Source organism: Falco naumanni, chromosome 7 (genome assembly GCF_017639655.2).
Source record: "Falco naumanni isolate bFalNau1 chromosome 7, bFalNau1.pat, whole genome shotgun sequence".
NCBI lineage: Eukaryota > Metazoa > Chordata > Aves > Falconiformes > Falconidae > Falco > Falco naumanni.
This window is the reverse complement of record NC_054060.1, coordinates 54,832,843-54,851,014: the sequence shown is the minus strand read 5'-3', so window position 1 is coordinate 54,851,014 and position 18,172 is coordinate 54,832,843. Positions and strand designations below refer to the sequence as shown.

The 18,172-nt window shown below is 36.2% G+C and overlaps 1 protein-coding gene across 1 annotated transcript in view; it reads left to right on the top strand.

Annotated features, from left to right (window-relative positions):
- Positions 1–18,172, top strand: part of RYR3 (ryanodine receptor 3) — a 234,903-nt gene that overhangs the window by 31,353 nt on the left and 185,378 nt on the right. The window contains exon 2 of the mRNA XM_040601263.1: positions 17,498–17,617. Coding sequence (XP_040457197.1) covers positions 17,498–17,617 — 120 coding nt within the window. The remainder of the gene's footprint in view (positions 1–17,497; positions 17,618–18,172) is intronic.

Here is an 18,172-nt window from a genome sequence, read left to right as displayed (position 1 = left end):
GACTGATATTTTATAGCACGCTAGTCTCTACATGAAATAGAAGGCATAGAAATAGAAAAATATATTATCTGAGTATGTATAGAAACACTGAGGCTATAGTGGCTGTGATTTTTGCAGATTTCTGATCCTAGATTTAGTAACAACTCAGTGTTACAAAGACGAGTCACAAATGACAGAGAGCTCACAAGAGTGACATTAGTTGTTCTAGTAGTTTATTTCCAAGCTTCTGGTCCTGTCTGGACTCAGCTATACAGAAGCTGGTTTTCATCCATTCTCTAACTTCAGACACTTGATGTGTAACTGAATTAATTTTCAATCTGATCTGAGCAAAATGATCATAATAAATGTTCTGCTGCATGTTTCTTCACTAGCTTCCCCTGACGTGAGTCTTAAACAAGACTAGTACCAAAACTGACTGCTAGCCTAGCTTCTTAGAACATATAGTTATTTCCTGAAAACCATCTTTGATAGGCAACATATGTTCGCAGTTATTTTCTCTTAGGAATGGCTGAGCTGGGACGGGACTGGACTGGACAGACTGGGAAGGGAGGGATGGCTCCTTTCCTTCTACTGAAGCTGGGAGCAGTGAGGGGTGGGAAGATTCTACTCTGGTGTAGCAATAACTTGGAAATAACATGCAAGTGGGAGACTACAGCTCAGGTAGCAGCTTCTGAAAGGAACCTGGCGCATCCATTGATGCCCCAGTGAAGACAGAAAGAACTTTTGAGTGCTTAGGTTTGCAATCAGTCAAAAAGTAATTGACCTTCGTAAACCCAAACTTTGAAGCAAGGATCTGTACGCAGGGGCAAAACGGGCAGGAAAAAGTTGTTTGTACTCCTCTGTTTATATTGTTGGGTATTGCTACTAACTTTATTTCTTTCTATTTAGAATAAAATAGAATAGAATAATTCAGTTGGAAGGGGCCTACAACGATTAAAGGCATTGTCCAAATGCTTCTTAAACTCTGACAGGCATGGGGCATCAGCCGCCTCTGTAGGAAGCCTGTTCCAGTGTTTGACCACCCTCTCAGTAAAGCCATGTTTCCCACGTCAAGTCTGAACCTCCCCTGGTGCAGCTTTGAACCATTCTCACATGTCCTATCGCTGGATGCCAGAGAGAAGAGACCAGTATCTCCCTCTCCCCACACAGGAAACTGTAGAGAGCAACGAGGTTGCCCCTTGGTCTCCCTCCAAAGTAGACAAACCCAGAGTCCTTAGTTGCTCCTCACGGGACATGCCTTCCAGACCTTTCATCAGTTTTGTTGCTCTCGCCTGGATGCATTCAAGTACCTTAACATCCTTTTTATTTTGTGGGGTCCACACGTTTTTTACAATTTAAAATTATTCTATTAAAATTATTTCTATTACAATCTGAAATTTTACATATGTCTAAATATGACTATAATAATAATATATAAACCTTTATCTAGATGTTTAAAGCCTCTCTGTTTTTCTTGTGAAAGTCACTGTAAAGAAAAGGTCTAGCAGATACACTGCAAATGTCTGGTTATCTCACTGCTACTTCTGTTTGAAGTGTGAGTGGAACTGTTAAAGTAACTTCATTCACTATCTATCCAGTTGTAATAAAAATAGAACAAGAGCTTTAGATGGAGTTACAGATTCCATACGAATCTGTACACAAAATGTGGATCTAGACTTGAAACAAAAATAGTCATGGAATACTTGGAGATTCATAACTAAGCAATTTTCTTACCCCAGATGAGTTTTGTATATGTTAATATTTTGAAATCATGGATGTCAAAGTAGTAATTTCTGTGGCAGAAACCCACAGTGGGAATATAACAGTTCCCTTGCAAGACAGCTTGAAGTGGTGAAAGATTTTGAAATTTCCTTTTTCTTCATATGTCAAGAAAGATATGAATCGAGCTTAGCACATGTAACAATAAAATCATCCTCAGTATTCCTGATGAGAAAATCTAATTTAGCTCTCCAGTGATAACTAAGCCTTCATGGAAGCAAGGGAGTAGGATCGTGAATTTTCAAAGTTCAGGCACACATTAACTCGTAAACTTGAGGAACAAAATTTGTAACTTTCTGAAATTAAAGAGTGTCTATATTTGAAATAGGATATCAAAAGTAAAACTTTCTTCTGTTTTATTATTTACAACTGTGTACTGCATTATATCTGCATCAGTAACCATTTGAAGTAATGGTGTTTATGGTGGTCTAGCACTAAAACTCCACTAGTGTTCTACACACCTTGGGTCATGTATTTTGATCATATGCAAAGATTTCACCTCACATGCTGTGAAGGCTTTAGCCTTTTCTGCTGTGCTATCAAGGAGTGCACCTGTTGTAGCCAGTTTTGAAAGGGTAGATTTTGAGCATTCTGTGAGGTCTTTCCTAACCATTTCCTTCCCCAGGTAGAATTAAAATCTTTACTGAAACTTCTTTCTTTCATTCTTAAAACAAGGTCTAAGTGGAGAATAAGGGCTGAAGGAGGGGACTGGTAGAGAAACAAAACCACAGAGAGATACAAACCTAGTGGATATTGGAAAATTGAGACAATGGAGAAAAAGACCAAAGCTCTTCAGCGATTAATTGATGGTCTGTTGAGAAACTATAGCCAGCACTTTGGAGAGGGCCAATCTAGACTTTGTAACTGCCAAGAAGGCAAACAAAGATTGTGAATATTTAAGGGGGTCTGTAGGACTCTGCAAAACTTGGGAAGAGATGTTTAGGGGAAGGGAATTGGGGAAGAGCAATGTGATGCAAAGGAATAGACAGGAGGGGACAGGTTGTGTATAAACCATGTCCAGCCAGTATGCTCGCCTGACAGCCCTGTGCCTGATCACTGTTTATCTTCCTATTAAATACTTTAACTATCTTTCATGTATTGTTGCTCTCTACCTTGTGCATGAGTGCTGTAAAGAATGAGTGCTAGCAAATGGGGAGACTAGCGAGAGTGAATTTGGGGCCAGTATCTGGAATCAGACCTCAGGTGAAGTGGCCCCTGTGTCTGTGGTGCTTGCAATTGGAGCAAGTAAGAGTATCTCCATCAGTAGCTAGAGGGGCCATGGATCTTAGGAGGACTGAGAGCTACTGAACGGACTGGGGTGGGTTAATTTAAGCCAGCAGCTGGAATCAGACTTTGGTGAAGGGACACTTGTGTCTGTACCAGCAACTGGAGAAGCAAGGGTTTCAGTGTCAGCTGCTGGGTGGGTCCATGGGTCCTTTGTGTCTTAGTCACCAGCTGTGGAGGTCTGGGGTGACTGAAATGAATTGGGGGTCCTGGCACGAGCAGCAGGAGTGGGAACTGTGGCTCATAGGACCTTATGAGCCTAAGTACCGTTGTCTGTCGGGGACTCGAGTTTATATTTTCCCCTAACCTGGGGTGCATGGGCACGCATGTAATTGGCTTAGCAAACTCCTAACTGGACTAGCTGGAAAGTATGAGGCTGTATGAGACAGACACAGGGCCTGTGCTTGTAGTTGAGGGAACTGCAATTTTTTGTGTGTCTGTGAGTCCAGAGTTTCACCAACAAAATTCAGTCCTGGTCCTGAAAATAAAATGATTTATTTTATGGTGGGGATGGTCAGACTCTGGAGCGGGTTGTCCAGAAAGATTGTGGAGTCTTTATCTCAGGAGATGTTCAAAACAAAATGACTGGATGTGGGCCTGAGCACCTTGCTGCTGTTGACTCAACTTAGAGCACAGGGGTAGAACGAGACACTCTCTAAAGGTCACTCCCAATTCAACATCATTTGATGTGTTTCTGTGTGGTTAAAATTTGTAAAGTGCAAAGGATGTAAGTGACTGTTAAATAGTACTAAAATTTTGTGAACTCTGCTGAAAACTTATCAAGGTTTGGCTCTTTAATTTGCTAGTGAATGTGATGACTGATTTTTGGTATAACAGATACTACAGATCTCATAAGTGAACCCTATGCAGCAATTTGCAAGTAAGCAAGTGTTAACATCTTATCTAGGATAGAGGCAGTGGGAAACACAGTGATAGTGACCTTTCTATAGAAATCAACTTAACTGCAAATTTAAGTGCACTTTCCTTTGGCAGCGTTCACCATTTAATTTATGAAATAACCCAGAGCAAGTTAACATATCTTTATTGTGCTTTGTAACACCAACTAGGTAGACACTGATAAATATTTCTCTTAATTTTATGGCAAATCATTCTGTTTCCATGAATTGTAGTTGTTTTCATTTGTAGAGCCAATCTGATGAGAGCATGGTTGATGTAAGACATCTGCGGCTGAATGTGTAGTTAGCTCACATATTTCCACTCAATTTGCTTGAGGGTACTGATTGATTTGCCACTTTTTCTGAACACTGCTACTGCTTGCAGATTTGTAGGTATCTCCTACTGCAGTAGCAATAACTAAGACATCTGTAAAATCACTATGCAGAGGAAACTGCCATGCAGCTGTTCGGTGGTTTGAATTTTTTATTTTTAAGGATATATATGATGGATATGATTCATTTATGCTCTTTCAATATCCTGTCCCTGCCACTTCTCATCTAAACCTTGAGTATTTAACTTTATATAGTCTAGCTTGAGCAATATGTGTAAATACTTGACAAGGGATGGACAGCAGCTTGAATGTTCTTCAGTTTTTGCATTTTATGTCTGTGCAATCTTTTCTACTTTATTCTGTCCTTTTTCATATATTTTGTATGAAGGCTGTTAAAATATCTGCTGTGTTTTTCAAATACTGTTTGATAGATTTCTGTGTGAATTTTCCATGCATCTGATGCCTTTTCTCTTTTAAAGAGTGACAGATGTGGGTGATTACTGAGTATACTGAGGTTTTTGTTTTAAAGAATTGCCAACTGTATCAGAGAGCTCACTTCTGAAATAAATTTTAAGCAAGTTATAATTCAGTTTAAAGTTTAAATATATATGATAGTAATTAATGGCTTTCAGAATTTTTTATTGAAATAGGAGTGTAATTCATCTTAGCAGATTTGTTTGAAAAGTTTTACTGATAGAAAACATGGTAACCTAACAAGGATGTGCATATATGTAGTGTAGTATCAGCATACTGGAGTATGGACTAAGAAATGGAAGATGTGGCTGGATTTCAAAGGCATTATAGCCTTCATATTAAGCATATTTTAAAATAATTTGTAGGTGCTATAGTTCACTTCAAAAAGATTCTTTTAACTCTGCAGTTTAACATTGTAACATTGAGGAAGTTATGGTTGACAATGAATCACACGTATACTACCTCTAGGTCCACTGAATGGAATGTGCCATTGAAATGTATTAATTTCCTAGTAAATTTTAAAAGCTTTGCCTAGAATTTAATTTTTTTGGGGTAGGTAACATGTACATAATGCCACTATATATATGGTAGTATCATTCTGACATTCACTTAATAAGGATATTATCAGTGAAGTTTAATTAACTGTTTGGAGCACTGTGTGTAAAAGGTCTGTAATGTTCTCTACATCCATTAATATATCCTTACATTAACTGAATATACTCATGTATGCCTGTACCTTAATACATCTGTATATTCACTAGTATAGAATAACCATAGGTATTGCAGTTCCTTTAGAATTGTTCCTCTGTATAATTTAGGATCTTCCCTGTGTACACGTAAACGTTTGAAGCTGATTCATACCTATTCTGTTCTTACTAACCCATGCAAACCTGGCAGCTCATTTGCTATATATTCACAGCCATATTTCAGTCTTGTCTATAAAAAGTCTGGGGAAGAAGCCTGGGATTTAGTTTAAATATCTGCTTTCATGATTGAAAACTACTTTAAAATATCTCATTGTTTTTCCCTAGATATGAAATAGTTACAGCTAGCAAGGCAACCATCAAGTAATTCTAGAGGCTATGATCCACTGTGTTTCTGTTTCAGGCTTGTGTTGCTTCATTGATGTCATTCCATCTTTGGGTCCTTGGCAAAAGCTTTTTATACAGTGACATTCCATTTCATATGTCTTGGGGTTTTTTCTTGCTCCTGAAACCGGGATAAGTAGTATTTAACTATTTATTGGTTATTCACACTGACATTCCATCTCATATGTCTTGGTTTTTTTCTTGCTCCTAAAAACTAGACAAGTAGTATTTAACTATTTATTAGCTATTCACAGCTCGCTTTGGTTCTGAGACCTGGTACAAAGACCTGAGCCTTACAAACACTCTGTATGGGTTTAAATCCTACTACCCATTTTTCTTTTGTTCTGCTGCCTACACTTGACAAGGACAGGACTTAAATTCAGGTAACTGTGACACTGTAAAGTCTCCTCTCAGAATACTATTAAAAAAACTCCAACATTTAAAAAGGTTTCCCCTATCTGCATGTAGAAAGCAGCTAGCCTATAACTTCATATAGTGACTGCACAGATGTCTGCTGTTTCATCTTTTTGTAGAACCTTTTCTAATTTGTTTTGAGATCCTAAAATTTAAGACAGGTAAAAGTTTGTCCCATTATAGGTCCATAATTTTCAAAGCTGTACCCTAAGTATCCCTCTTGCCAACAGCTGGTATAGACAATGCATAAAACCTTGACTAGTATTTGGTGCTTTAAAAAGATCAATAGGATTTTTGCCTCAAAGTCAGTATTAAGTTTCCTAGCAAAAACTGTTAGTCCAAAAGGGGAAATCTTACATTCTTTTACAAACTGTGATATTAAATAAACATCTGAGATATTTATAGTTCATAGTTTAGAGATAACAGTGATCTTATGTACAGAATACATGATTTAAAGAATATGCTAAATACTGTGAACGCCCATTCTCATTTAAAATAGATATGACCTAAATGTCTGCTGCTATTGGTATCTTTACTAATCTGGTAGTGGTCACACTAAGATTCCTAAAGGCTGACAGCTTCTATTTGGATTCCTTCTTGCTTTTAGGTGCCAGGTTTTTTTAATTGGTTCATCTGTAATAGAGACAAGACACTGGCTATTCCATTAATATTTCTGATCATCTGTTAAACAGTAAAATTTTAAAAGTTAAACCCTGCAGGCTGAGTTCTATTATGTGATTTTTTTCCTCATATTTTCAAACTCAGTTACCAGTGAACTGCTGAAATGAAAATAAATTTGTTGTTGTGGATGTCCTGTGCCCTATCCTTCTGTTGCTAACTGGTTGGTCTGCCAGTATATCACTTACACTGTGTGTAAAAGAAATGGGGAAAACAAAATATATGCAAATATATTTGAGGCTGGAGGGCTGGAACACCTCTCCTATGAAGACAGGCTAAGAGTTGGGATTGTTCAGCCTGGAGAAGAGAAGGCTCTGGGCAGACTTTAGAGCAGCCTTCCCGTACCTAAAGGGTAGTCTATGTGAAAGCTGGAGAGGGACTTTTTACAAGGGTGTGTAGTGACAGGACAAGGGGTAATGGCTTTAAACTGAAGGTACGTAGATTTAGATTAGCTGTTAGGAAGAAGTTCTTTACTATTGTAAAGAGGTTGGTGAGGCACAGGTTGCCCAGAGAAGCTGTGGATGCCCCATCCCTGAAGTGGTCAAGGCCACGTTGGATGGGGCTGTGAGCAACCTGGTCTGGTGAAAGGTGTCCCTGCCTGTGGCAGGGGGGCTGGAACCAGATAATCTTTAGAGTCCCTTCCAACCCAAACCATTCTATGATTTTAAGTATGTGCATATACAATAATGTTTCTTGCATCATTTCTCTCTCCAAAAGGATGTGCCTTTAAAGTGAACTATAATACCCTCCTTTCCTAATAAATCTTGTCATTTCAATTGCTCATATAATATTATGCCAGAAGTCACAAATGTCAGAGGTGCAAAGTATGCCAGTACTGACACCACAATTCATTGAATCATAGAATAGTTTAGGTCAGAAGGGACCTTTAAAGATCACAGTCCAACCCCATGACACAGGCAGGGACATGTTTCACTGGATCAAGTTGCTCAGAGCCCCGCCCAACCTGACTTTGAACAGTCCCAATGATGGGGACATCCACAACTTCTCTGGACATGTTCCAGTGTCTTACCAACCTTATCTTAAGAAAATACTTCCTGGTGTCCAATCTAAATCTACCCTCTTTCAATTTAAAACTGTTACCTCTTATCCTGTCAGACCCTGATAAAACGTCTCTCTCCATCTTTCTTATAAGCCCTCTTTAAGTATTGAAAGGCCCCAATAAGGTCTCTTAGGAACCTTCTCTTCTCCAGGCTGATAACTCCAACCTCTCAGCCTTTCTTGACAGGAGAGGTCTTCCAGCCTTCTGACCATTTCCATGGTCATCCTTGGGACCCACTCTACCAGGTCCACTCAGTAGGCAATGCACAATACACTTTCCTTAGCTGATTCCACTTCCTTGATCAGCACAGAATATATTTTGATGCTTTTAGTCAATCTGCCATTCTGAGAATTAATGTGTGTACTTAAAGTCACTTCATTTCTTAAAACAATACAGGACTCAGCCTGATAGGAGAGGACATACTTATCTTGCCACTAATTTGCATCAAGCTGGTCTGCATGGCTAATTCACCCCAACTCTGTTAAGAAGGCTTCTATTTATCCTGCCTTACAATTTGAAATCACAGGAAGTGATTTTAAAGAGTATTTAGTACTCAGCTTTTATGACAGATAGTAAATAAATATTTTTGATGTTACATTTGATCTTAGTGTTTGGTGCGATTGTTCGTTTGTAGTCACTGCCTTGTGCTATCTCGTTTCCATGAAGAACCGGTGAGGGGAGAGGTAGGGAAAGCTGTGATACAAAAGACAGCAAACTATGTAAATGTTTCAAAGCCAGTCTAAAACCTGGAAGTTGTATTGAAAAAAGCAGCAAAATCCTTTACTTTCTGAAGCAATTCTTCATTTGGAAATATTAGTTTTTGTGGAAAGGACTGACTACATTTTATTGCTGTCTAATGATATGCTTATTCTGTGTTGCTGATGACCTGATATAAGATATGGGAGTATGTTCCAGAGATGAGGTTAGGCTTTGATCCAACCACTGCTGAAGGAGTAGACTGACAACGGAAACCCCAACTCTATTTTTAAAATCTTCTGAGAACTGTCAGATGGTGGTGTGTGAATATCCATCAAATAACTCTGCTGTCATCGTAAGGATCCATTTTGCAGCGAACTGGCTGTGTTCATTGGGAGAAATCCATATACTTACTGAGGGAAGAAAGGCCTTGGTATGTTACTACTGAACAAATAAAGGCTTTTAATTTTTAAAAAGATGTTAAAAATAACTGATAACATTCCATGGAAGTAAAGTAAATGAGCTGAGAATCTACCTCCTCTCCACCACCACTAATTTAAGATCTTCTCTGGATATTGGCTTCCTTCATTTGTTTGTGGTTTTTGTGATGATTTATAACATGACAGTTGTGTCTAAGTGCACTTTTGTTTTAGAAATTAACACATACTCCTTGCCAGAAGATTTATTTATAGACATTGAAAGCAAAGGAAAGCCTAAGATGATATATTCATGTGACTTCCTCCTAATTCAATTGCATGACTGATGCCTGTATTTTGGGACCAAAATATTTGTGTAGTATGCACTCATATGTGGAAGTCATAAAATAAACTTTATCATATTGCAGAAGAGCTGTACAAACTTTTTTAATTACAGGAATGAAAAACATAACTTGAATCAGTTATGAACGTTTCTTGGTTCATAAGCTTACTCTGATATCAAACTTTCGTGCTTGGATGCATGCTTTAGTAAACAATATCCTAATATTAATTTATGCAGTCAGTAAATTAGATTTTCTTGACAAATTGGATCTTCAATATTGTAAGAGGATTGTGTGGGGAAAAAAGTGCTCTCGAGATGTACAGCAGAGTCATGTCCTTTTTACAGAATGGCAGAATGCAACTTCTGTGAGACAAAATTGGGAGTTTTGTAAACAGGAAACATCTGCTTTACTGGCATGTATGTGAGACAAAACCCAATATAAATGTTTCATGTTTTGCAATGTAGAATTTTTTTTGTTTAAATTGGTAATCAATTTAATATATCTTGATAATTTGATTATCTTTCTTTGCAGTTTAGAGGTGGTTTTGATTTTTTTCCATTATTGTTATTATTGATTATGTATTTTTTGATAAGCAGTTTGGATTTTTGCCCCTACCGCCTGGCAATATGACTAAAACTCTTACACACGGAAATACTGAATAAAATATGGCAGTATGAGTACCTGTTATAAAGCCTTCGAAGTTGAATAGAAATACAAAATTACCTGTAAGAACACTTAAATTAGGACAATTAAGTATGTCCAAACATAAGGTTAAAAAACAGTTATTCAAATTTCAGAACTTTTTAAATGTTCACACAGCTTCAGTAAGGATCATATGTATTACATATTGTTTCCTTGTTCTGTTTCTTTCTATTTTTATGAATAAGTAAGGGATTAAAGTTCATGTTACTTGAATTAATTTACTTAAAATAGTGTTTTGTTTTAGCAATACGAATGAGGCAGGAAAGGGTCTGCTAGTGACTGAGACAAGGAGGACACTTTACATTCATCTTCTTCATTATTTGTCTTATTTCATGTTCCGTTTTCCTGAGGAGTTACTTAGTGTTTTAATATTAATTGAACTGAGATTCCTTTATGTAGTTTGTCTCTTAATTTTCATAGGAAACAGAGTTCATACAAAATCTCTTTCTCCCCATCTTTTTTTACTGTACTGTCTTGAACTTGTAAATGTTTCTATTCAGTTTAAATTCGGCCTATATAAGCTGTATTAAGGCACAAAAAAGTGGCAACCCTGATTTAAAAGCTAGGTATCAGGTCAAGTGATATTATCACTTCAAAACACAAACAACCCACCCCCAAGTACACACACACGAGAAGACAAATTTAGAGTAAACTTGGTCTTCCATTACTTGACAATGTATCTGTAAATCACATTGGAGTTTGAAAGTTTAGTATTCCTCTCTGAGGAGGAAAGAGGCAAGAGAAAAAAAGAAGAGACTTGACTTGTCAATGAACCAGAGGACTTATCTTCATTTTGACCTGAAGAAGGAAAGAGAATAGAAGAATATACAAAAGAATCTGTCCTGGAAGACATAATGAACTTTCTTTCCCTATGTACATTCTTAGATTATTTCCAAGGAGAAGGTTCAGATCACCTACTCCATTTCCAAGTGGGCAGACCTGCTCCTTAACATAACTGTTTCAGTAACGTACCTTTTCCCATGTGCTTGGTAAAGGAAAGCTTCTTTTAGTAGCTAATTACCATTCAGTGAATCTCAGGATAACAGGGGCATCTGTAGTCTTTTTTGGAGACTGCTGATCAATGTGGAGTCATTGGTAAGGAAATACTGTACTTCATCAATATGTTGCATTTACAGTAACTATGGCTAAGTCTGTAAGCTTAGTTAGTAGGGTGTGGTTATTTTATTGTTTGTTTTGTGTGTCTGTTTTGGGTTTGGGTTTTGAGGCTTAAAAACCTTTTTTGAGGTTTGACTTGGTTTCCTGGTTTTTTTTTTATGATTACTCAAAAAAAAAAGATTATTTTAAGTTGATAAAAACTAGGCAAAGCAAAAAAATTCTATCGTACATTAGTTTTGTAATACTAATTTGTAATACACAATTGTTTTTCAAGTAATCTGCTCTTTCAGCAGAAACAATATCCAAAACTTCAATTAGTTGACTGTATACAGCATATCATTCATAATGTTACAATGCACAATGTTTTTGTTTATTAAGAATGGAATTTCCCTTTGCATAATAAATAAATATATAGATAAATAAACACAGCAGAGATTTTGTATATTTCCTCCAAGGAATTTTTTGTTGAGAGTCACACCTCAGGCAGATTTGGCAAAGGAAAAGTGATGTGACCTTGCAGTAAGATTTCTGATACAGATATGTACTTTTCTTTGAATATAACTTCTGCATGGACATGGGGTACATAATTGCCAAGGTATTGTTATTAATTACAGGAAAATTACACAGTTTTCTTGGTACAGGAACCTAAACAAACTGAACTGCTTTTGCTAGATGGCAAGCAAATACTTTGTTATTTTTCTGGATTGTAGCCTCAAAACCAAAACAATGAAGGTAAAATTTGATCAAAGAAGCCTTTCACTTTTATGAACTAATTAATCAGGAATCCTAAACAGTTAGGACTGTGTTGTCTTGGTAAATAATAAATTCAACAGCCAGAATTTTCCACATCCTTCATCTGAAGCAGAAAAGTAAAAAGCCATACCAGAACTGTTTTCTGTAGCAGTTTTATGGAAATTAATTTTTCACAATGTACAAGAGAGAAAGTATACAAATCTGGGTTTATCAAGTGTTGCAATAATAATTGCTGAAGTAAGAAATTCTAATAGAAATGTATGAGAATCTAGGTTTGAAAAGTTATGTTCTTTTCAAATGTGGAAGTAGTGGAAATTTTTCAAGTACCATTGTATGAATCTTCTGTTTTAGAATGAGTGGAATGATTGACTATTCATTAAGAAGTTGGAAGCTATGTAAATTATGGACTTTTTAATTTCAAAAAATGGATCATTTATTCAACAGAAACACATAAGTAACTATTTTTTTTTTTTATATACTAGTATTTAGGAAGTCTTGGTATATGCTTCATCAACTTGCTAACTTGAGTCATCTTTCTTCATTTTTCTTCTTTAAAGTAGCAATCCCAGGATATGTGTGTCAGAGTTTCATAGACGTTGCTAGCCTTATTTCAGAACACGCAAAATTCAACTATGGCAAAGTGAAAGTACTTTAACTACTCAATTTAATTCTATGCTTTTCACTGTTGTCTGGTCATTTAAGAGTTGCTCCCTGTGAAACACTATTTAGAAGTTTGAGGTCTAACCTACAATTTTTATTAAAGCTGGTGTATTATCCATGATGATGATATAGCTTATCAGATACAGTCAGTATATATGATCTTCCTTTTATATAATTATAAGGGCATTGTTCATATATTTTTAAAAAATTATTTCCTATATTCAAGTGAATTTGCCATATGGGTTCTAGAAGAAAAAAAATCTGATCGCTTACATGAATTTATCGTTTGTTGCTCTACTGATTTAAGAGTTTTACATAGTTTACAGTACCATACATGAGAATAGAATTAGACTCAATTTCTGTTTTCCCAACGTTTTAGGGTCATACTAAACCTTTTTGGAAGTATGTGTTATTTTTAGTCATAGTTATACCTTGTTAGATAGCCTTTTAGTATAGGTGAAATGTGCTGGGCAAAAAGTATATATTTTGCCTGACAGATCTTGAAATCTATAATCAGAAATAGAATTGCAAAAGAGGAAGTACAAAATATTTGCACGTGGATCAGCAAATGTTTTGTCACGGAATTTCTCTATAAACACCCATTGTTCTTCAATGTATATTGATTTTACTTTAATTGTGGTGTTGCATCTCATTCCCCTGTTGAAATGAACGCTTGTCTTGATTTATTTTCCCAGTCTTTGTCTCGTTTTTTTCTTTTCAAAGAAAAGTCGCTATCAGATTAGGGCTGTTTTGCTGGGAGAACTACACTATGAATAATAAATAAAGACTAAAAAAGGGCTTCTGTTATCCAGATTATTCAAACATCAGCATGCACAAAGTTTCAAAGTCAAAACTTTAGTTCTGTATGCATGTTTTATGATAAAGTAAATAAAATCAGGATGTATGTTCTCCAGAATTCAGCAGTGTGAAATCAGGGTCATTTCTGCTTTGTTAGCATCCTGACTGGCAGTACATTTGGTAGAGAAGCTAACTGTGAGATGTAGTGGTAATCTTTTTGAGAATATTTATTGTAATCTGATTTATAATACAGTTGTCAAATGTTGGTGGATAGAGAACATGAGCACCAATCAGGAAATAAAGCAGGAAATTTAGTGCCTCATTTCTTGTGTGCTCAAGTATTGTGGGAATAAAATCATAAATAAAACATATTCCAAATAAGCTAGGGAGAAGAGAGAATAATAAAGTATATTTCCTATTCTAATGTCTTCCTTCAGGTTCTGCAGTCTTTCTCATGAGACAAGATAAAAATGGTGATATGTAAATAAAATACATATGTAGAAAGGGGGGGCCACATGAGTCAGGATCAACCCAGCATGAGGGTCTGTTGCAGAGTTAAGCTGTGGATACTCTATATTATAAATCACGTTCTAGCATACAGCAGCTATGAAAGATTATGTGTCAATTATGGGCTCTTGAAAAAACAGAGCTTTAAGAGATCACATGGCACATATATTCCCTTGCCAAAGAAAAGACTGACTATACCCATGCAACAGCATACCCACAGATGTTAACATGAACTGTTTTTAAAAGACAGTTGATACAGGTTCTGCAACCTAACCGATTTTGGTGCCTTGTTATCCTTATCAATGGGAAAGAAGGAATTTTTATTCTGATACCCAGTCTGAATCTTGCTGCAGTTTAAGTTTTATATTACTAGTTCTGTCTGTTACTCATGGGAAACATAATATTATCTTCCATTTTGGAGCAGCCTCTTATGTAGTTTTAAACAGTGTTTATTATGGCCCTAATTAGTTGTGGGGTTTAAGTTATATAGAGTCACTAATGTTGGAAGGGATCTCTGGAACAGGTTACTTATGACATTGTCAAGTTGGGTTTTGAGGTCTCCAAAGATGAATACTCCACAACAAATCAATGTGTTTGATGCTGCTTGTGGGGCAAGGGTGGGGGGTGAGGAAGAGAGAGGGAGAGGACGTAGGAAAAGGAGTAAGTAGGTAGAGCACTCATGGTAGGAAGTTATTAAGGGTAGGAAGTTATTACAGGTAGCAAGGATGTAAGCAAGCTGTGAAGCACTCTAGAAGGACCTTCTGAAATTAACTGCAGTAAAATGGTAGATGAAATTCAGGCTAAATGTGAAATTACAGACATGAGGGGAAAAAAATAGCAATCCAGCTTTACGTTTAAAATTATTGGCTCAGACATGATAAGTCAGATCCTGGTATTATAATAGGATAACAACGCCATAAAACTCATTTCTATTAGTGTCTTCAGGCCAGAAAAGCAATTTCAGACCTGAGCTGGAATGATGTTACTTCAGTGTATGCTATAATACTGAGTCATTTTAACAGCAAGTCATTGTCTTATTTGCAGATTATATAGATTCCACTAATTCCTTATGCTCAGGCCACCTGCACCTGAACTCTTTAAAACTCTGCTCCAAAACATTCTGAAATGCACTATTATTGCCACTTTTTAGACACTCTGTGTTGTTCATTCTATGTAGCAAATACATGGTTTTTTAAATGTTGTAGCACAAATGAAAGGATACATTGAAAATCTAGAGGAATAATGTAAAATATCGATGTTGGATGCTGCCTACAGTCCTTACTTAAGACATCAGTATTCATGTTTTGTTGCACTGTTTAATGATTCATACTTTGTGACATCAGTGTAAATTCTAAAAAGAAATGCTTATTTTTTGAATTCTAGAAAAATATTAATTTCATTATGCTAGAAACTCTCACCCTTTTATGTATATGTATTTAAAGAGAGAATAGTGCATTTATTAGAGTAATTCTCATTTTAAGTGAGGTTTTATGTATGTTGTCTGAAGGCATAATTTTATTATCTAGAAAACGACAAATTACAATAGATACTATGGATATGCCTCTGTGGAATGACGAATACTTTAATGTAGTAGGGAGAATAAATATAGTTTCAGCTATGTAGAAGTAATTTAATGTAATCCATTGATAAGTGTAAACTAAGTGGCAAATTTCAATTTTGTTCTAAATCTTGATATTTATAAATCCATGTTTTAATATTTTATTCTTTTCAAATCTCTGATATATCTGTTCAAAGACTGATACAGGAACTGGATGATGAAAAATGTTTTAATTATCTTATGTTTATCTTATACATGTTCTGATTTCCCACCCTCCCACCCCCCCAAACAGATAAGCTTCTGATGCCAATTTTTAAGAATTCATGAACAGAGGGACATAGTAATGAGTGCTTAATTTTATTGGTTATATTTTGTAACTTATTAAATTGAAGTTTAAAAAGCAGAAATGTTCTTACTAATGAGTTTGCAAGCTAAGAATTTCAGAGCACATTTTACAGAAATGGAAGCAGAGGCAGCTGGGGTAAAAAAGTTGGGGGTTTTGCAGCATTATTTAGCTAATTTTGTCTATCTTCTACTTGACTATACTTCCTAGAATTGTTTATAAAAATTTCTTGGATTCCCATTCAGTACTGTTAAAAATGCTAGATAAGGAAAACTTTGTCTGTAACTGATGACTAGTCTGAAATACAGTAGTTGTCCATTTTAGTAGTAGTAAGTAGGCATTGAAGTATAACCTAAAAGCCAGCCATATAACTTGCACACACTTGCAAAATCACAAAAGTGAAAAATCTGCTTTAGAATTCCCATTTTAAAGTGTGTGTCACTTAATTCCTTTGAAAATCACTTTGTCACTCCCAGCTTCAAGTGCCAGTAGCTGTGCTACTCTCATAGTATTGCAGTTGCATAAGGGGACTGGAAAAAGCAGTGCTGCTTTTAGAACGTAATTGTTCAAGTGATCTCTTGAGTTCAGTACAGGCGGCTGTTGTGTATCTGCTTTGACAATAATAATTGACACCAGTATAATTTCATAGCTGGATGGGACACTGACATATCATATCGCTCTTGTTTAATCAGCTTCCACCCCCCTAAAAACTTCTAAGGCAGTGTCTTTTGGTGAACAGTTACACGCCTGCATAAAAAGAAGTTCTTCAGTGTGCTAGTCTGCAAGTTGTGTTTTTCTTGGTTAGTGGATAAGTTGTGGAAAATAAAATCATATTTAGTTCTGTTTATAGCTTTTTCACAGTGAAACACTAAAAATAATCTGTTTTGGCTTGCTGATATCAGCTTTAGTAGCACATGTTAAGAGGTGAATAATGGCTTGGCACTTCATAAGTAAGTGTGTCTTTGGCATTGCGGTATGTAACAAATTTTAAAAGAGCTTTTAGAATAATGAGAGTAAATAAACTAGGGCTGTTTCATGTAATTTTCCAGAGTGTTCTTATTCTTGTAATATGTCTTTTGAAGTGCAAGTGCTTGTGACTTATTTGAACTGTCACTTGAAAAATGCCTCTTGGATCTTTGGTTGTGCTCAGACGTTTTTAAATTAAACAAGAGCTTAAAAGTTAAGATAGCGCATTAAGAGGACTTACTGTGCTAACAAAATAAATTTGTTTAAATTTAGGTCACTGTTGTTTGCAAAATCACACTAACAGGTTTTCGTTGTAAACATCAGACGTGTCTGAGTAAAACCAAGCTACAGCGTACTTAGAGGTTTTAATGGCACCATAGCAATCCACTGCTAAAGCAACAGGACACAATATTTGTGAAAGCCCTGGAGACAGTATGTAGTCATTGCCACTTTGATATAGTCTTGAATGTAAATCTATACATAAACATCTGTTCATGTACACATCAAAAGAATCTGTGTGTATGTACATGATATCAGTTATAGGCATAGAACCTGTTCATTTTAAACATTCCATGTTTCAGGATTTCTTAGCGTTATAATCTGTAGGCAACTTCCAAATATTTACTTTTTTTCTCGTACTTTGTTTTGTGACAGGATGATGAAGTAGTACTTCAGTGTGTTGCCAGTATTCACAAAGAACAAAGGAAGTTTTGCTTGGCAGCTGAGGGACTTGGGAATCGCCTGTGCTTTTTGGAACCAACATCAGAAGCTAAAGTAAGAAGTCGATACTCTCAACTGGCCTGGCTGATCAATGAATGTTAACCCACTTATCCACAAATACATTTAATTACAGTTTCTTTTATGTGATGCTAAATGCACTTCTGTATGCTCTTCTTTCTGTGACTGGAACATGAGGTTTCTTACAGATTCTAAATATACTTTGAGGCATACCTGATAACAGTAAAAACCCACTATTCTTTAACTATCTAAAATAATTCCTGTAACTGAAATACTTTGTATCTTCAGGTCTCTAGACTGTTATTAAGGTTTAAGTTCACTGAAAAACTTATTCCTAATACTGCTGTAGACTCAAATACCTTGATATACCTGACAACTTTAGAAGGAATGTCACCTGTTAGTTACTAGCATTAAGTGTTGCTTCTAACTGTGTTGATTAATCAGAAAGTTGAGAGCGGGGGTTCATTCAATCCCCTCGTCCAGGTCATTTATAAAGATGTTAAACAGAGCTGGCCCCAATACTGAGCCCTGGGGAATACCACCTGTGAGTAGGTGCCAGCTGGATGTACCTCCATTTAGTACCACTCTTTG